At 47.2% G+C, this 20610-nt stretch overlaps 1 protein-coding gene across 4 annotated transcripts; it reads left to right on the forward strand.

Moving 5' to 3' along the window:
- The first annotated feature begins 53 nt into the window (after positions 1-53).
- DEAF1 (DEAF1 transcription factor) lies at positions 54-19860 on the forward strand. 4 transcript variants are annotated; one of them, XR_005955714.1, is made up of 14 exons: positions 54-270; positions 1059-1156; positions 1503-1632; positions 2469-2615; positions 3407-3546; positions 4167-4232; positions 5169-5295; positions 7180-7308; positions 8051-8179; positions 9973-10223; positions 12048-12199; positions 12396-15492; positions 16018-16083; positions 17713-17777. XR_005955714.1 is itself a non-coding variant. In XM_041474466.1 (13 exons), exons 1-13 carry the CDS (start codon positions 54-56, stop codon positions 18935-18937), a joined length of 1695 nt encoding a protein of 564 aa, XP_041330400.1. In that variant the 3' UTR covers positions 18938-19860. The 4 variants fall into 4 exon arrangements, 2 of the variants coding, with proteins under 2 accessions (XP_041330400.1, XP_041330401.1); XR_005955713.1 differs by lacking the exon at positions 12396-15492 and having other exon boundaries at positions 17713-17775; XM_041474466.1 differs by lacking the exons at positions 12048-12199; positions 12396-15492 and adding an exon at positions 18833-19860 and having other exon boundaries at positions 17713-17802.
- The last annotated feature ends 750 nt before the right edge of the window (positions 19861-20610 follow it).

Genomic DNA, 20610 nt, shown 5'->3' on the forward strand with positions numbered 1-20610 from the left:
TCAGGCGCGCCCGGGGGGGGGCGGGGCGGGCTCGGCTACCCCCGGCCCCGCGCATGGAGCACAGCGACGGCGAGCCGGCCGCCAGACAGCTCGACTTGCCCGCGGGACCGGGGCAGCAGCGGGAGCCGCCGCAGGCAGCGGAGGGGGAGGCGGAGCCCGAGGAGGAGGAGGAGGCGGTAACGGTGATGGCGGCAGGCGCCGAGCACATCGAGATGGGAGCACCGCCAATGCCAAGCGCCGACGAGGCCGCCGCCGCCGCTGCCTTCGCAGGTCAGGGCGGGCAGCGCTCCCTCAGCCCGCCCGGGGCTCCCCCAGCCCGGGCCTCGGCCCCCACACAGCCCCCGGGGCTCGGGCTGGGACAGCGAGCTCCCTCAGGGCGCGCTGCCACCCCCTCAGCGAATCCCACACTCCGCCCCTTCACGCTCAGTAAAGAGCGGGAGGCGCCCGGTGCGCCTGAGCCGCGGCCCCGTGCCCGCAGAGCCGAGCGCCCGAGTCACGCAGCAGGGTCGTGCAGCCGAGCTGCGGTGCTCAGAGGCCAGAGCCCCTCGCCCGCCCCAGTGTCTCGGCCCCAGCGGCTGTTGTTCTTTCGCCCTCATCCCACGTGGAAACCCGGAGATTTGAGCCAGGCTAAGCGCTGAACACAGAAACGCTGGGTTGTACATTTGGGCAGCTCTTAACTGGACGCAGTGCACAGGTCATGGCACCATGGGAATTAATACATGACAGAGGCAGAGTCTGTTGTTCAGTTTATCCTGATGTCTGCCAATCACCTCTATTTAAATAAAAGCACCACAGTTTGGAGTACCCCTAGTGCAGGCGCCATACTTATTTTTCCCTTAGTTCATCACATGATAATAGCAGCTGCCCTGGTTTCAGGAGGTTAAAGCCTGTTGAACCCAAAGATTAATAGAAATCAGAATTATTGTGTTCATAACAACTTACAGGTGCCATGAAAAATAATACTAATTTAGAGCAGGAAGGAAGAAGAAAATTTTCAGCTGTTCATCAGGCTCTCTGCATGCAGCAGAAAATTAAATTATCCCTGTTTTACATTCCAGAAGTCACCACAGTGACAGTAGCCAACGTGGGGGCCTCTGCAGACAATGTTTTCACCACATCTGTGGCCAATGCAGCCTCAATTTCAGGACATGTGTTGGTAAGTCTGTCCTTTCATTTGAGGGCCTTGACAAAGTTTCTCAGTGTAAATTAAATCTGTAGTAAGGTCAAAGATGTGTTTTCATTGTGATATCCTGGCATTAAGCCACAAACCCATTAGCTGGGGGTTTTATTACTAGCTTTTTTACCTTTCCACCCCCACATACTCATCTGGAAACAGAAACTGGTGGCCTGGAACATGAAATCTTTGAATTTGCTTGTCTGAAAACTCAAAAATTAACCTAATAGCTGCCATACTGATTGGAGTTTTGGGGTGCCTGTGTATTACTGAAATCTATTTGTGTTGAAGTACTTTAATAAATTTAAACTCTTTATTTCTTCTGCAGTCTGGGAGAACAGCCCTCCAAATTGGGGACAGCTTGAACCCTGAGAAAGCCACTCTGATAGTGGTGCACACGGATGGCAGCATCGTCGAAACCACCGGGATCAAGGGGCCTTCGGCACCTCTCACACCAGGTATTAGACAGTCTGCTTGTGGTGGGTCACTCTCCCAGAGGGATGGCTTCTTCTCCACTCTATTTGTCTTTCTGGAATCTAAAAATATGTGCATAATTTTATTAGGATGGTTTGCCCTCTTTTAAAACGTTTTCTGGTTGGAAACGACCTTTAAGATACCAAGTCCTCCCAATATTTTGTCTATTTCTTGGGAATGAAAGAATGCTTATTATTTTTTACGTTTTTTCCTGTCAAATTTTGGTTTAAGTTTCTCATTCTTTGCCCTAACCCTGGCAAAGAAGCTGCTTGAAAAATCTTGCCCTGTTACCAGGCTTTCTAGACCCATCCCACCCCCAAGGGCACACAGATAATTTTAACATGGTTAATAAAAATCCGAGTCTCCCAGTTCTGCACATGTTCTTTCCAGGACTCCTGGAACACATTTTCATGTCCATTCAGGCTGCTACTTTAGTGTCTCTGTCACTGAGGTTTTGTTCAGGGCTGCCTGGCAGTTTCCTTGGTGCCCACGAGATGGCACAGCAAACCTTCAGTGCTCTACAGCTTCCCACAGGATGGGCTCTGGGAAGGGGAATCTCCAGCCAGCTCCTTACACCATAGCTTACAGGTGGTGTAAGGATCAGGTCACAATCTCAGTGTTTATTCCCTGTTAGAACCTGTTCCCTCAGGTCCTCTTTTCTTATCAGCCCTTCTCAGTTCATTCAGGCTGAGTTTTTTGTGCTGCTTCATTGTGGGGGCATTCCAGCTGCTCCAGTCAACCTCTTGGCATATCACCCAGCCGAGCATGGGATGGAACACCACTCTGCCTTTTGGTTGCTGACACCTTTCTTTTCTCCAAGGACCACAGTCTCCTCCTACCCCTTTGACAGCTGTCCAGGGGAAAAGTGGAACCAAGTACAACTGGGACCCATCTGTGTACGAGAACGAGCTCCCGGTGCGGTGCCGGAATATCAGTGGCATTCTGTACAAGAACAGGCTGGGCTCAGGTAACTGCCACCCGGGCTGAGGGCTGGCACAGCTCCTTCTCCTCCTTCTCTACTCTTCTTTTAATCATGCTGTTCTTAAGGGCTGATCGTGACAGGAGAAAAAAAACAAGAGTTTCCAAGACAGCCCAGTGCCTTTTAATTTTACTGTTCCCTTTTGTTTTGCTTTTTCTTCGGAGGCTTCTTAACTTTTTCTTAATTCTGCGAATATCCAGGCTGCCATGCAGTGAGTCTCCTCAGTAACAGGCTGACTCCTTTAATGATTTTTTTGTCTCATGAGTAGACTTGTGTTTTTGCAAAACTCTGAAGAATCGCTGCTGGAATGCAAATAGTTTTTTCTCTTCTTGGGGCTCCTGAGCTCTTCCTCTTGTCTTTTATCCCTGTGGGGAAGCTGCAGCAAAAATTGCCGGCCAGCCTGGCTGCCCAGTGCAGTGCTTGCTTTGTGGACAGAAAGTTTTCTTCTAAACCCACCACAAACTCAAAAAAGATCAGAAATTTAAGTGCAAATCAAGGAAAGACTTAAAATTTGTGGTGTTTGTCCAATAAAGACTTTTCTTTCTTGCGGAGGAGTAATTTTTGTAGCCTTTTGAGACCCAGAGTTGGAGCTCTGAACATGCCCATTGTCACAGCCATGATAATAAATGGACACAGTTACTTGAGAGCAATGGGCATATTTAGTGGTTCTTACAGATTAACTGCTATTTTGTCCAGCAATTTCCATGTTTTCTTCTTTAGAGAAGTGACAAAATTATCCTTAACTTGGACTAACAGTGTATTTTGTTGCTTTACTTCAGGAGGCCGTGGCAGGTGCATTAAGCAAGGGGACAATTGGTACAGCCCCACGGAGTTCGAAGCCATGGCGGGGCGAGCCAGCAGCAAGGACTGGAAGAGGAGCATCCGCTACGCCGGGCGGCCCCTGCAGTGCCTTATCCACGTAAGGTTAAGTTTGCTCCCTCCTTTCTGCAGGAAGGGGCAGCTGGAGCCAGGTGCTGATGGCACCAGGAGCAGTGCTTGGTTTGGTTGAGGGTCAGTGATGCAGGGGAATTGTTTTTGATATGTCTCAAATAGCACACTGGGGATCTTGTTTATACTGGAAAGAGTTTCTGCAGGGTGAAGCCCAGCCTTGAGCTGTGCCACAGGAATTGAGCTCTCACCTGTGGTACTGTAATTCAGTAGCCTGATCTCCTTCAATGTCTTTGCCTGCCACACGTCCGTAATTTTCACCACATTCATTATTTGGGTCCTTTATTTGAGTCTCGTGGAGAACTTGGCATTGCCACTAGGCTGACAGTTGATTTCTGTTTGTGCAGAAATCAAGTCTCAAATTCATATATCCTGGCCTTTGGGTGTGGAAAATACTTGGTTTTCCTTTTCTCTCCTCTGACCCTCTCACCCCATTGCCCTGCTGTGGGGAACTGGCCTCTCTGTTACTGTACAGCATCCAGGAGGGAATGGGTACCACTCTGGGAGCCATCCACATTTTTTAGCAGGATCAAGGTGTGCTCTGGGTGATTTTGGTGACTCTCATGCTGAACTGGTCACTTCTGATTCCAGGATGGGATTTTAAATCCCCATGCTGCCTCGTGTACTTGTGCCGCTTGCTGTGACGACATGACACTGGTGAGTGGGAGGCTTTACATCCATTACTTTAGGAACTAATTATTTCTGTTGGACAAATTAACCGGTCAAGCTGTCACAGCCCTTGAGTGAGCAGGTCATGAGTGTACTGGGAATTGAGTGTCCTGACACATGAGTGTTCAGGGACAAGTGCTTTTTCCCTGCCCTGTGGAGAAAGGAGACGAGGAACTGCTGGCATTATTGCAGAACAGCCTCAGTAAAACTAGATCATACTTAGTGGTTTTTTTCCTCTTTTTAAAAAATAATTTTCTAATTACTATATCTATGCAAAATACCTTTTGGGGATGTCAGTGTTATTCATGAACTTGACTCAAATTTCACAATGTTTTGAGTTGGAAGAATATTTTTGTAAAGAAGTAACAAAATAATCTTATGATAGATTAATATTTAATTTTTAAACTATTTGGGGTTTTTTTGTTAGTTGATTGGGTGTTTGATTTTTTGCTAGTTTGTTTCAAAAATGAGGTTTAAGTCTGAAGCAGAAGACTTTAGCTTGACCTGGTGCTTTGCCTTTCTTTTCTGCTATGAACTGACTGATATGCTTGTTTTCTAGCCTGGAACTTCTTCCTCTCTTCTCCTCCCTCTTTTTCTCTTTTATTCCACCACCTTGGCCAGCAGCTGATTATCTGCCCAGTTCTACTCCTTAAATAATAATGGGAAGATGTTGAATTTGTGCCAATTTTCAGCTGGAGGGAGCTGAGTTTAACTTTTCTCTTTTTTTCAAAGTTCTTTTTGTTTGGAAAACTTTTAAGTGCTTTGGTCTACTGTTGCAAACCACACATCATCCATGGGGGTCTGTGCTGCTGTTTCTGGAAAGATGAGAGTCAAACCAAAGTCTCCAAAGAGACTCAGCTAATGCTTTTTTTTTTTTTTTTTCCTTTTTTCTTTTCATTTTCCTTCTGGTGTTTTTCTACCCAGAGTGGCCCTATACGACTCTTTGTGCCATATAAAAGGCGAAAAAAAGAAAATGAAATACCAGCAACTCCAGTGAAAAAGAATTGTTCCAAAAACATCACTCTGCTTCCAGCCACTGCTGCAACTACGTGTAGGTTCTTTTCTCCTGGTAAAAATTGCTTCCTTTCCTTGAAGAGTTGACCTGCTAGGTGTTTTATGTGTGTTAGTGGCCCCTTGGAACTGTCCAACTGAGAAAAAATGTCCTATTTTTGGGTCACATTCTTTTCATTGGCTGATTTTACTGTCTCAGTGTCACTTCCTATTTTATAGGAAGTAGCACAGTGTTGCCACATACGAACACAAGTTGAATAGGAAAAAGTGCAGCTCTAGACCTCCAGGAGACTCAGGTTTAAGCATCATGACATTCTTATGCCATGAACACTAGGTTTCATATTTTGTGCTGAGAGAGGTTTGGATTATGTCCTATGCGTGGAAGTGTTCAAGGCCAGGTTGGACGGGGCTTGGAGCAGCCTGGTTTACTAGAAGGTGCCTCTGCCCATGGTAGGATGATGGAAGGAGATGACCTTAAGGTCCCTTCCAAGCCCCCAAGCATTTCAGGATTCTGTGGTTATAGTCTATGATTATATTGCCCGCTGTACCTGCTCTCAGTGGGGAGAGAATTATGGGATCCTGGCCTGGATCCATAGCGGATTTCAGGTAGATTTTTCACAAATAACAGCTGAGAAAGTTCCTGTTGGAATTAGGTTTTGGGAGAGGTTGGCCCTTCTCTGCTCTGCCAGAAATCCCCATTCCATCCGCTGAGCTTCTTTGTGTCCCTTAAAAACTGGAGTAAGATTTGTGCTATTCCTTGCAAAATAGCCTGGAAGCAGCTGGGATGAAACCCCAAGCCTAAAAGTCGTTAATGAAGGAGGCAGAAGGTGATGCTTTGATCTGCACGTCCCTCTCCAACATTCAGCTTTGTTAGTTACTGGTTTGATTGGCAAATTATCTGTGTGGGAACAGGAATTAATTTGCAAGCTGATCCAGCTCACACATCCCCAGTCACATCCATATGTCCTCCTGCTCTCTGCACGCTGGCATCATCTGCAGGTAACAATACAAAGTGAGTCGAGGAGGAAGCAACAGAAATCTGAAAAAAGAACCAAAAAGTAAGATTAGATCATCAGCAACAGTAGGAAGAGAAACACACAAGGATTCTGCAGAGTTGTTTTATGGCTTTGTTTTTTTTCAGTTCTGAAATAGGTTTAATCTGTATTGGTTTGTTATGTGAGGTGCCGTGAGGCTGCTCATTCTCTCATGCTGGCACTGGAAGAGAGAACTTCTTGTTTTGGTGGCCAAGTACTTCAGCCAGGAATTTGTAGCTACAGTATTTAAAAATTTAATTATTGTGTGCCACAGAATCAGACCATCACCAATTAATGGTACCAGTTAAATAATCGTCTTTAAAGTGGGTTTTAAACAAACATTCGGAAGCCACTCAGGTATAATTATCCAGTAGGATTTTGTGCCTTGTTCCTTGCATTGGCTGAGCACATGCTATCACTTTGTGTAGATAAACAGCTAAATTTGCCCACCTGTCATGGAATTAGCTGTAATCCACAAGTTGTTAAGTTGATTTAAGTAACAACAATCACTCATGCTAAAATTGTCATAAAGCAGCCAGAAATTGATGGGCTATGTGGCCTCACTGAATCTTTATGGGAAGTGTTAAGTTATGGTTCATAAAATAACTGAAAAGGTGGTGATTTGGGAGGTATTAGGTTGTAAATTAACGTTTTAGCCTCGTGCCCCCAGAGCCTTGGAAGGACAGCAGAGCCTTCAGAAACCTATTGGGGCTTTTATTCCCATTTCCAACTGCGCTGGTCACAGGTGTGATCCAAACTGGGTTATCCCAGCCTGGTGATCTGTGAGTCCCCTGAGCTTGGATGGTGCAGCACAGGGATAGCAACAAACATCTGGGCAGGCATGTCCTCTGCGCTGAGTGTTAATTATGAAAGTGCTTTAATGTTTCCAGTCACCGTGACTCCCTCTGGACAGATCACAACCTCCGGGGCGCTGACCTTCGACCGCGCGTCCACCGTGGAGGCCACGGCCATCATCTCAGAGAGCCCAGCACAGGGGGATGTTTTCACTGGAGCCACTGGTAAGAGCTCAGGTGTCTCCTAGACAGCCGTGGGGAGGAGGAAAAGAGGTTTGGATGCCCACTGCTGTAGGAAGGAACATCTTGAATGCAACTCAAAGGATTTATTTATTGAAGGAGGCACTGCATAAGGCGCCGTCCTTCCTGTGAAATAATTTCAGCAGTTTGAAATCTTAGCAGTTGCACCAAAGGAGAAACTTTGTCCAGGTGTGGCAGCTGCTAATGTTCACCTCTGCTGAGTTCCTGGGATTTATGTTCATGTCTGTAATTTTTTTTTTTACTCCTCATTTAGCCTAAAATAGTACCAAAAAACCTGCAAACTAGGCGAGGGTTGAAATGGAGTGAAAAGTGCCAGGATAAGTCAAACAAAATATAAATGCATGACATACATTTCAGTTCTCTCAGTTTGAACCGTGCTTTGGGTTGTGAGCTCTCCTAGGGGAATGATCTCGCTCCAAGAACCAGAGTTTGGAGCCCTGTGATGATCATGGATATTTCAGTGTGTGGGATGGAACCAAGGAACCTGTGGCTCTAAAGGTGAAAGCAGAGCATGGTGGAGCCAGAACCAGGATTCCTTGCTTGCTGACTGTGTGAGATCCTGCTGCTGTTTCACATTTTCAGCCCTTGGGAATTACCACAGAGTGTAGGAACTTGTGTAAAACATAAAAACATAGGGGTGAATGCAGTGTAAGATAAACACCTGCCAGGTGTGTTAGTGATTCCCAAGGCCCTTGTTCTCCTGCAGTTCAGGACACCAACGTCCAGCAGCCTTGCCGGGTGTCTCATCCAGAGCCTCACTATCCCAGTTACCAGGACAACTGCCAGATCTCACCTTTCCCTGAGGCTGCACTGCCAACGTCTCATCCCAAAATCGGTACGTTTGCTTTCACTGTGCTTCAGTTTCCTCCCATCTCTCTCAACAAAGGTAAAGATTAGGGCAGAAAATTAAACTTTGCTCTATTTTGCTTGTGAGTTTTACAGATACTAAGATTTCAACAAGCAGGTTTCCCTTTTCTGGAAGGTTTTTCATTCTTTATTGAGTGCTTTGATTTATTGATTCTGCCAGAGGTGGCTGCTGTGATTCTTCATCATGAGCTGTCTTGCATTCCCTGCCTTTCCTAAAGTTCTTGCTTGCAGACTCTTGTCCTCTTTGGGCACTGTGGCTGAACAATTATTTAGTGTTCGATCTGAGGAGAACAAACTCAATTAAAATCATGCCACAGAAGCTTTTCTAGACATCCTCACATGGCTTTATTACTCCAGTGATGCATGCTGGGGATACTTTTGGCCAGGTTTGGTGTCAGTTTTCAGTCCTCTCTGTATGACCCTTATTTATTTAGTTGGAACGGCACAGAATGTTCCTAGTCTCCAAAGTCAGATCTTCTTGTGTTTAAGACTTAGTCAGATCTTGATGTTACTAATTAAACATTGATTGTTTTTTCACCAGTGAATACTTTCTCTTGCCTGATGTACTTGTGCCAAAATGAGGAATCGGAAGTAATTCCTGTTTGATACGTTATCAAATGCATGCAGGGATAAATATTGTGCTGGAAATGGAGAGTGGGAAAGGCTCTTATGCAAACAGACATTGATAAAAAAGACTGGTTTATCTCCTACTCATATCTAAGTGCAAATAGTTCCGCGCCACTTGTGTGTAAATTCATTAAAATTGCTGTTTTAATTAAGGGTATTTTGAGGTAAGAAGTCTGCACAACCCTGAGGCTGGCGGTACCATCTTTGTACCAGTAAAGAATTCAGTGAGGAATGTCGTGGTCAGTGTTGGTAGATGTGAATGTCTTGGACTGAATTTTATGGCAGATGGTGAATATTTATTGCTAGAATTACATTTTGGAAAAGTAAAGCCAGGTAACATTTCTTCCTGGAATGTTACCTAAGCTGAGCTTACACTGTGTATGGTGGAGTTCCTGGGTCTGGATTTAATTTCATCCTACCCTGATCTCCCAGGGTACACACAAACCTAATGTGAAAAGTAGCTGGTTCAGTGACACAGTAACTGCTGGGTTATTAAAGGCTTCCCAACCCATGGTTTTAGGAAGTCCATGTTTGGAATACACTCACTTGGAGGTAATGGTGACTAACTGGGGTTAAGTCCAGTGTCTGGCCAGGGTTATGTAAAGGCCAGAATTCAAGAAGCACAGAGAGTGTGATGTGGATCAGTACTTGAGTTTTGTGGTTTGCAACCTGAGAACTGACATCTGGGTAGGATCATCAGGATGTTTCTGTAAAGTGTTGGGTCACTGAGTGACTACTCTAACCTTACCTAGCCATGGCTGAGGGAAGTATTGTTGGCAGTGGTGGAGGAGTTCCTGGGAATGCTGCTTTCTCTGCATCGTGGTGCTTCTCCGCAGCAGTGCTGGGAGGTGTTAAACTCTTCCCAGAGTCATCCAGGTCAAGAGGAGGTGTTCTTGTCCTGTGGGTTTGAGAGTGCCCATGGGCTTGTTCTGCACAGATCTGCACTTGATGTTGCAGAAGGAATGATCTGTTTACAAAAACTTTCCTGGACTGGAGATTCTGCAAACCATATTTTAAAAAAGAAACCAAACAGCACAGAAAAATCTCTAAAACCAAAACACCACATTTCCACTTTAAGGAAATGAAACACTCTGTCACTCTGTCTGTATATTCTCTTTTGTTCCTTATGTCCAGTGTTGACCTCTCTGCCTGCCCTGGCAGTGCCCCCCACGACGCCCACCAAAGCCATGTCGCCGTCGGTGGTGAACGGGCTGGAGGTGACGGAGCAGCGGAGCTGGCTCTACCTGGAGGAGATGGTCAATTCCCTGCTCAGCACAGCACAGCAGCTGAAGACTCTGATTGAGCAGGCCAAGCAGGCCAGCTCCTCCTTCCGCGAGGCTGCTGTCACACAGGCCAAGATCCAGGCCGATGTGGAGAGGAAAGAGGTAACCGTGCCACAGGGGCTCAGCCACGGGCACCTTTGGGGCTCAGTGGTGAGCAGAGTAGTTTCTGGCTGGAGCAGTGATACTGGAACTTGTTTCTCCAAGCCTTGAAAGCAATGTTAGCAAGAGAGATCTTCCCAAGTTATTTGTATGCTGGGGAAAGGAATAAAGTTCTCTGGGATTCCAGGAGCTGTGGGCAGCAGGCTGGTTGTGCAGATTGGTGTCACGATCCTGAGCTCTCCCATCAGCTGACCATAAATTTATGGGATGTGGGCACTGAGTCCTGGTCTGAGGAAGCTGGTGAGTGTTCAGCAGTGCAGTGGCTGCTGTCAGGTGAGCTGGGCTTTCAATAGGATATGTGGAATAGCTCATCCCAGAGTTTATGGTGAAGTGTTCTGTCCCAAGGTAAAAGAGGGAGTCAGGGAGGATTCTTTTTGATAAGATTTCTCAGATGAAAATAAAACACAAACGCGGCAATATTATATCTGAATATAAAGAGGGGTAAGCGTCCTACTGAAGTGGGATAGAAAAGAGAGCAGAGAGGAGAAAAGACAGACAGAGAAAGAAGACAGGGACAGCGTTACCACAAGAACACCGGTGCTCTGTCAGCGCTAGCTCAGGAGGCGGAGTGGAGTGTTGCAAGGCGCGGCGAGCCCCCGCGGCTTTTGTGAGCGCTTGGGCGCAATCTTCACACGGCGGCGGCTGCGGGCTCGGGGTGGCTGCGGGCGGCAGCTGCGGGCTTGTCTGCGTGCAGGCGGCGACAACGGGCTGGTGGCTACGGGCTGGTGCTGTGGCGGCTTGGTGGGGCGGGCAGCGCGAACGCAGCGGCGGCGGTCGCGGCTGGGTGCGGGCGGCTGCAGCTGCGCCTGGGAAACGCGGTGGAGGCGGCTGGCTGCGGCGGCGCCCGCTGCGCCGGGGAGGCAGCGAGCACAAGGTCGTCGCGGCAATGAGCTGGTTCGCGAAAGCAGTGAAGCAGGGCCAAGCACGTAGGGGCAGGGAACCAGGACCACAGGGAGGAAAAGGTGAGGGGTGGGGTGGAAGAAGGGCCAAGGTGAGCCTCCGAACGAGCCCCTGATGCCTCCAAGAAACCCAAAGCAAAATGGCTCGCCATTTTGTCGCAGTTAGCTGCTTTTATGTGCTAAGGCTCCTTCCACAGCCCGATTTCCCAGGCATTCTTCGTGGGCATCCGGGCCTTTGCCCCAAGTGGGCAAGTGGGGCGGGTCGCTGACAGCTTGATCGTGGAGGTTTTTGCTGCCCTGATTGGCTGCCTGGCAAAGCCCTCGAAGGAACAGGGTTGCCAGTACATGTACAGACAGCCCTTGCAGAAATTCTTCACCTCATGTGTAACATAGGTCGAACCATAAATAAAAATGAGATTGATCCCTCTTGAGAAGATAAGCAGTAAAGTCTAGAGGTGTTTTGCTGAGAACTGTGCAAGCAAAGCTGACTCACACAAGTCCTGTGGTAGGACTGGCAGGCTGCCTGGCCTCACAGGAGCCCTGACTGATTCCCATTTTCTCTCTGTGGTGGACAGGGATTATCCACAAGGACTGCCCTCTTCTCCCTGCTCTTCTCTGTAACTGATGCACAGTAGGGATCTTGGATCCTTCTGACCACCAGCTCATGCATACACCCAAGTATAGCTTCATACTGAAGGTGCTGTCCCTTTCCCAGTGATCTGCACCTCATGTGAAGTGGGGAGAGAGGTGGGGGGCAGTGTTGGAACTGGTGTCACCATCAGTAGCTGCTGAACTCCCTTCCCAAACACCACTTTCCTGCGGGTGCCATCAGCATTGTGCTAACATCAGCTTTCCACTGAATCCATAGGCATGAGTGTGCAGCGACAGGCCTGGAAGAGAGGTGTGGGAAGACTTTGCTGGAAGCTGAGGACCCCTAGGACAGTCCTTGCAGCCTCTTTGATATTCTTTGCCGTGTTGGCTCTGCTAAACTCTCCTGTATGATGCATCTTTGATGTGCAGGTGTGTGATATGTTGGGAGTCTAATCCTTCCCTGCCTCCCTCCTGCAGAACAGGTGCCAGTGCTGCTGCCCAGGTGTGGGCTGGCTACTGCTGGAAAGTGGCACAGAGTGTGAGACACTGAAATATTGGAAGCTTTGGCACAGTTCAGAGATAAACATCTGCTTTTGTTTAGCTTCACTCTGCTTTTTTTTTCCAGTCTATGTGCATCTTCCCTTCTGTTTATCCTCACAGTGGTTTCTGGAATGTTTGTTCAATCCCTTCTCCACACCCTCTGACCCCAAACCAGCTCTCTTTGATGTTCTTCTAGTTACTTGTCCTGGGAATGGGAGTTAGAATCCCTCCTGTGTATGGATTAAAGCTGACTGGACATGGGAAGGGTAAGCACATGATATCCAGAGAAAGCCCCTTTCCCAGGAACTGCTGCATGCCCAGTTATACCACTTGTGTCTCACCATTCTCAGTGTGTAATGGGGACCTCCACACTTGTGCACTGTGGTGAAACCATATAGTCATGGTGGTATTTTTTTATCATCCAGACAATTCTAAGCTGTGCTGGCTGCTGGAACCATCCAGGCAGTATCACAAGTAGCTATCTCTGAATTAATTCCTGCTTGTGAACTCCATATTTGGACAAAACTCTGTGTTCCTGGATACAGGGAAGCAATTACACTAAAGGTCAAAGAATTGTCTCTCTCCTTTTGTGTTGGTCAAAGGGCCTTTCCCTATTTCCTAGTGGTTTGTAATGTGAGGCTCTTTCCCACTCCAAGTATGTGTGTGGTCCCATGGCTTTTTGGGCAGTCAATGTATATGAGAGGCAAACAGAGAGGCCATCGTGCCCTTCAGGAAGGGATTTTTTTCTGGACCATTTTAATACAAAGGAAATTGGTGCATAATTACCACTTAGTTTGTTCCACTGATAGAACTTCCAAGAGTGAGCAGTCAGGGGGAGCCTTTCCTGGCAGTGTCATTGTGTTGGAGCTGCAGAGCAAGGATGGGCCACAGATGAGATGATAACAGAGCTGCAGACTCAGCTCTTCCTGGAAGAGTGACTTAGTACAGGGCAGTATTGTAGAGATCTGATAGAAGCAGGCTGGTTCCCAACTGGATACACAAACTTAGGTGCCTCGTATGTTACACATCACCCACTATAGTGTGTTTTGGTATTATATTTATTATTTAATGAGCTTTGGAGTAATTAAATAGCACAAATGAGCTGTCCTGCTCCCACAGAGCAGCAGTTAGGTTGCCTTAGCTTTAAACAGCAGGAGCTGTGCTCTGTGCTAGGCAGTGTCAGTGCTTGTGGGACTCACACAGCTCTGAAGTGAGGGGTTTGCACTCTGCCTCCCTCATTGTACCATCTCAGCCCTGTGTCAGGGGCTGGGGACATCCTTATCCCTTCTGAAGGAGCTGTTCCAAGTGCTGGAGATAAAGGCTTCACCAGCAGGGAGGTTTTAGTATAATTTAGTATTTTGGCAGTTCTGACAAGCACTCAGTTGCTCTCTTTGTACTTCTTAATTTCTGTAAATTTGTTCAAGGGTCACGGTTTGTTGGGCAAATTTCAAGACTGAGGATCTGCTTCAAATTTTGTTTCCATCTTTCCCACAAGGGATTTTGATGCCCCTGGGTAAGTCCTTGGCCTCACTGTGCCTCAGATGAAAATAACACTTCCTTCTCAGAGAGCTCATGTGCAAGTTTGCAAAGTGTTAGGATCCTCTGAGTAGGGTTGCATTTGTGTTGCTTAGAAGTCCTGGGGAATGATATCCCAAAAGAAAAGCAAACCATGAGCCCTCAAGCTCCATGTTTATGTGAACTTCCAAAATGCATCATGATATTGCAAAAAATGGAAAAAAAATGAAGAGATTTATAAGATTTTTCTGCATTGCAGCATTTTGTGTGGGATTTGTTAAATACAACTGCTCTGCTTGAATTTCATGTGGCTGTTAAGAAACAATTCTCAAGTATCATTAGTAATTAGGTTGTGGATGAGTATCTGATCCCCTGGTTAATATCTCCATGTTGTCTTTACTGCATTTTTCGGTAAGGAAAGACATTTAGGAATTTAGGTTGAGTGGGGTAGCAAAGGCTCGGTGTCTCTTGCAATAGATATTTGACATTTGCAGATCAGGCCCAAAATTAAGAGATTAAAGGCAGGACTGATGTGTTGGTGGGCTTGGGCAATGTAATTTTTCTGAGTGTGTATTAATCCATTGTTTATATCAGATAAACTTTAGGATGGGGACATTACACATACTCACTAAATTCTGTGCCAGAATTGTTGGGGAATAATAAAGAGATTCAGGAAATGCATTAACTGTATTTTGTGTATAAGTTGAAGAGAATGAGTGTCAAAATCCCACAAATGTTTTAATTGGAATAGCCCTCTGTAAAGCAGAGATGCTTCTGGAGCCCTGCCTGTTTGAAAGCAAGGTGGAAAATTAAATCAGCAAAGAGCTGAGGCATCTGAATGCTTTTTTAGAAAGATCAAACCAATTCATGGCTGGAGAGTGTGAAATTAATCTAAAAAGGGTTGGACAGTTAAGAAATATGTCTCTGGTCAGCAAACAGTGGCTTGTGTATTCCGAACTAGCAGTGATACTCTTGGGAATTGGAGATTCTGGGTTTTGTGGAGCTGTTTCTGTGAGAGATCTGAATGTGTCTGGCTTGTTCCTCTCTCTTATCACACCTTTTCCTTCTCCATGGTTTGTACATGGCTGGAATTGCCTTGTCAAGTATGGCAAAACCAAATCACACCCCTGGCAGGACACAGCAAGAGGTTTCTCTGCCTCTGCCTCCATCTGCCTGGAGTTTTTTAACTTAATTTCTGTCACAGTAATATCAAGGTTTTGAATATCAAGGTTGTGGTTTCACAGGAGAATAAATACTCTGCTCTCAGGTCATACACTTGTAAATTAAGCCTTTAATCTCCTTATGTGTTGAGTCAACTCCTGGATGAACCTGCTTGGCCTGGAGGAATGGGTTCAGCTTTTTTTTTGACTTTTTAATTGTTCCAAATACATTTAAGCCAGGGTTAGCATATAATTAATTCGGGATTGGGTTTGGATGCCATTAGTTTGGGACTTCTGTCCCCCATTGCTGAGCACGTTGCTACTGCAACAGGTACAGCAGCACCTGGTTGGGCTTGAGTTGGTGTGAAATGATTCTGCCAGGCAGCCAAAGTGGACTCTGATCACCTCCAGAGGACTGATGGAGACACAACTTGTTCTACAGCCCTCTCACTCTTCTGTTTCAAGGAGGAGTAATGATTATGGTTAGTGCTGCTCCTAAAGTCTAAGGTGTGTTAATTTTGTTTGGCTTTTTTTTCCCCCTAATCCTTTTTGGTGGGCTGTACCTTCCCTCCAGACACCTTTGTCTCTTTGTGAATGAGGATCACTGGACTTGACCCAAAATTGGGCTCTGGAATGTGCCTCTTGGCCCTGTTACCTTGGCGTTTTCCTTGTGTTTCCTGTGCTTATTTCCCAGTTCCCATGTGTGGGGGGTTGCAGTTAAACCCCCCATTTTAAGGACAAGTGTGTGGCTGGATGGAATAGGGAGCTGGGTTTGGTGGAAGTGCTGCACTGAGCTGGCAGTTTGTCACCTCAGGCCGTTTTCTCACAGGCTCCTTGCCCTGTGTCCGCCTCAGGTGACAGTGTCCTTCTCCTAGAAGTGAGCAGTGAGGGGTCACCCTGTCCTCTTGCAACTGCAGTGTGGGGCTGGGCAGACACAGCTCAGCATGGGGACCCTCCATCCCAGCACCCTTTCCAACCCCTCACGTTTTGCTCCAGTTGGGAGATTACATGTCTGGTATGTTTTTCTTGCAGCAATACCAGAGCCAGTTATTCCAACAAACAGAGGATGTGGATGGGAAGACAGAAATCATCATCAAGGTAGACTGGGGATGTGTCATGTTGTGAAGAGCCTTTTTGTCATTGCTGTGGAATCCTGTGCTCTGTGTCTGGCCTTCTGCCAAAGGATCTGAGCCCTTCCTAGTAGGGCCAGTGCTCCAAGCAGTGTCTCTCCTTTCCCAAGCATTCCAGTTTTCTATGCTCCTTCACCTGGCCAGGTTCCTCAGTCTCCCTCACCTCAGAATGGTGGTGCTGCAGCTCTGGTGAATGGCTGTCACAGAGCTGTGACAGCAAGAGAATTTATTTCCTTTCTGTCCTGTGAGCTGATTTTCATAACTCCACAATTTCCTCTGGCTTTTGGAATGGGAGTTAGTTCTGGACCCATGACTGAAGCCCTTAGAGCTGTGTTGCTCAGTTCTCTTTCATATCTGCAGGTACAACCATGCCCTGTGTATTTTCCACATTTTCCAATAGCTGTACAGGTTACAAACAGCCCCAGTCAAGTGTCCCTTCAGGGCAGGCTTTGCAAGTCCCAAATCACAGCTTTAAGCCATTTTTGGTGTCCCAAATCCACAGCTGCACATCAGGAGCACAAACACAGTTCAGTCTCACCAGCTGTTCACTGCAGGTACATGGAAAGGTGTGAGAGGGGGTGTTAATCAGAGCACTGATTTTTGGGGTGGTTTTGCTCAAAGAGAGAAGAAGCCTGGAGGAACTGATGAGCCCGCAATACTTTCACAGCCCAGCAACACTTCCTGTCAGTGCTGCCTGATGTGCTAATGATTTGTCAGGCATTTAATGAGCTGGAAGTGGAATGCTCTGTGAAGTGCTTCTTTTGGTGGCAGTTCAATGATGTTTCCACCTAAACATACAGGTTACGTTAATTATGTCGCTAAAATAAGATTAAAGCGACAGACACAAAAACATCACTTAAAAAGCAGGTGTGATTTTTCACCTGTGTATCCTATCTCGCCTTGCTTCTGGATTTAAATCCTGGCTTCTGTTAGAGCCTTCTTAATTTGACTCCTGTTTCCCTCTTGGTACACTCCTTATGTAGTCATGACTGGAAAGGACCAAGGAACGTATCCCATAGGAGCAGATGCCTTTTTCCTCTCTAAAACTAGGTCCCATCTGTATTCTTAGTCTGTTGTCCTTCCCTTCTCTTAGACATACACAGGATTATAAACCAAACAAAACCACCAATGAAATCTGCCTTTAAACCTTTAAATTTGGGATAACCTCAGAGCTTGTGTTTTAACAGCCTGTGCACAGCCTGACATGTCTGGGTGGGATACACTCAACTCCTGTAGTTACCCGACTGATGGATACCACGCCTGTCTGGAGGGAGGTTTCCCTGGGGTGGTGGGGATGGATTTCCATGACCATTCAGTGTCCACACAGTTTTGGAGGGCTTTCTGCCAAACAGAAAGAAAAACAGAGGTGCATTTCATTTCCAAAGTTCCCTGCTAAAAGAGCAAGGAGAGTGGGTCTCTGAGGGTGTATCCAGAGGCCACTGGGCCTGTTTGTTGTGGGTTGTTGCTGAGGGTATTTTGGGAAGTGGAAGCTTTCCCACTGCTCTGGCATTCCAGCCATCACAGCACTGCTGTTGCACCTCAGTGATGCCCCTGGTTTGTCTCTGTGTGACTTGTCCCTCTCCATCCCTTCTCACAGCAATCCTGTGCCAACTGCGGACGGGAGGCCACCAATGAGTGCACAGGATGCCACAAAGTCAACTACTGCTCCACATTCTGCCAGCGAAAGGTATCAGCCTGCTTGTGACTTGGGATTCAGTTCCCAAGAGAGGGCAGTGTGAGGGCTGTGTGACCCTGGGGACAGCCAGGCTGCTTGAGCTGTCACCTGATGGGTGTCAGTATGGAGGGAGGAATGGACAGCAGAGCCAGGCAGTCAGAGCAGAGCCTTGTGTGGCTTAAGCACTCCAAACCCACCCTGCCAGTGGGATCACCAAGGCTGTAGTGATGGGGACGGTCTGCAAGTCACGACAGGGTTAAAAGGGTAGAGAAGATCCCCAGGTTTGCACACACCTTCCCAAAGGTGACCCAGAAAATACAAGTAACACTAGAAATGAAGCATGGACACCTCACTGGGCACTGTGGGGAGCTGGGAGGACTTTTACATCCCCTTCCTGCTGCTTCCTTCCTTCCCTGCTGCTCCTGCTGTGGCACTGAGGACATAGTTCTCCTTTCCATTATTTGTGATGCTGCAGGTGATACAGTGGGACAGACTCTACAATTGTGAACTTAGGAGGTGGGAAGAGGTGTGAAGTACAGTGGAGGAAGCTGCTGTGTGTCATGTTTCAGACCAGTTCCTTACAGTGACCCTTGGCCTTTGCTTGGAGAGAAGGATGGTTCAGTTTAGCCAGTTACAGCTTTGCTGAGCGGCCAGGTTCAGGCTGAGTCAGCTGTCCTGAATTCAGTCAGTTCCAGAAGGATTCTGTTCCTGTCCTAGCTGAGCTAAGATCCCTGCACAGCACTGTCCCTTGGGAGCACTCAGTGTTGAGAGCTGCCTTTCTGGAGAGGCTTTAAGTCAAGGTTCTGACTCAGTTTTAGTAAATTTTCGATCTGACTGACACTGATATCCCAGATTGTGATTTGTGTGGAGATGGCAGCATTCTGCTTAGTCCAATTCCACCTCTTACATTGATCCAGTGCGTGGCTCCTTTGTCCTCCATCATCGGTCTGCTTTGTGGAGAGAGAGTGCTTCTCTCACAGAAAGTGCCCTTCTTCAAGGGCTTGTTCTGCTCACAGCCCTTCCCTCTGTTCTCCCCTGGCAGGACTGGAAGGACCACCAGCACATCTGTGGCCAGTCAGCCACGGTGACGGTGCAAGGAGATGAGGTGCATGTCCCGGACAATGTCATGGAGAAGGTCACCGTGTGAGTGCTCTTCCTCCGCAGCCATTCATGGATACGCGGGGCCGGCTGGATCGGCGACCGGCGGGAACGGTCTGTCCTGTGCCAACAGCACTCTTCTCACTAGCAGACTCATTTTTCATAGATTTTTTTGATACTGTGACAGCACTTGTCTATTCCCAATCCCCTTTCAAAGCTTTGGATAATACAGAGACTGTGAAAACCTCACCTGGAACCCTCTCCTTTCCGTCCCAGCCCCAACTGGCTTTGGGAGGCTTTGCCTTTGCCTGACTGGATCTTCCACCATGTGGATTACAGCAGTCTCCTCATCTCTCTTGAGATGGATCTGAAGCAGATGCTGTGAGGAGATCTGCCAGTGCTTCCTCCTACTGGGACCTCCCTACCTCTCCTTACAGAAGAGAAACAAGTCTTTGGTTGGTTTATTTAATTGCCTTGACAAAGTTGGTACAAGTTCTTAGTTTGACATTGAAAGGGTTTCCTGTGTTCCCTCTGTGCTGGGCAAATCTGGAACACATTGGACTTCTGCACTTAAACATAGTTGAAAAATAACATGTTGCTAAATAAAATATGCTGAAAGCACAAGTGTGCCCAGTGGTTCCCCTTCATTCCCTGGGCAGCACTTTGCAGTACAGGTAACTGCTCAGGTGAGTGCACCAACAGTTGCATGTGTGTCTGTACTCCCTGTCTACCTGGGAGATGTTTTCTCCACAGGGAAGCACAGCTTCATTCCACAGCGTGCCTGGAATATCACTCATAGCATCCAGCTGGCCAGAATCAGATGGGATCAAGCCCAAGGTGAGCACAGGTGGATATGGGGCTGTCCTGTCTTCCTGTCTCTGCCCTGTAGGAGCTGCTAATTAGAGATGTGCTGACCGTTAGGGAGTTACTTGCTTTGTTCACTGCAACAAAATAATTTTAATTATTAATCTACTATTTTAATAGTTAATTAAATCCTTTATTTGTTAATTAAGTTAAACCTTTGTTTGTGATTGGAGATTTCAGAGGAGTCTTGACAGGTGCACCAGCCTCTGGTTGTTTGGTTGGGTTTATTCTTAGCTCCAGGCATAGCCCCTGTTAGGGGGCTGTTAGTGACCCAGGAAGGGTCACTATTGTTTGCTCTGGTTGAGGGGTCACAGCCCCTGTAAGGGTTCACTTTTCCTGGCTCTTGTTTGATCCAGTTTGGTGGTGGTGAATGAGGATGGCTGTTCAGCTCTTGCTCCAGACGGGGTCAGCTGAACCACAGAGTGACCCAGCCCAACATAACACACGCTGTCAAACAGAAAATTCTATCCTGACTTACAGGAAACTTAAAAAGAGAGAAAAATGCCATGGAAAAGACTCAAAGGTGAACTCCAGGGAAAAGACTAGAGGTTTCTGACAAATCTATTCCTTCCACTTTGCATTTTAAAGGTTTGTTATGTTGTATTCCATGTGTTCCAAGGCAGTAGGAGCTGGTTTTCCATCTCTCAGTGGGGTCTCTCAGAAGTGCCCTTGGTGGGTTTGCCAGTGGCACCAGCTCCTGAGGGGCATCGGTCCTCACTGTCCAATGGAGGGAGGTGACAGGGCTCCCACAGTCAGTGGCAGGTGGTGAGTGTTACTTCCCAGCTGTTTCCTGGGCAAGTTATTCCTCCTATCACAGAGCTGAGCAGGCCCAGGGGGCAGTACTGCAGTGCCATCGAG

The sequence above is a fragment of the Pyrgilauda ruficollis genome, unplaced genomic scaffold, assembly GCF_017590135.1.
Source record: "Pyrgilauda ruficollis isolate IOZ18807 unplaced genomic scaffold, ASM1759013v1 scaffold322, whole genome shotgun sequence".
NCBI classification, from domain to species: Eukaryota; Metazoa; Chordata; class Aves; order Passeriformes; family Passeridae; genus Pyrgilauda; species Pyrgilauda ruficollis.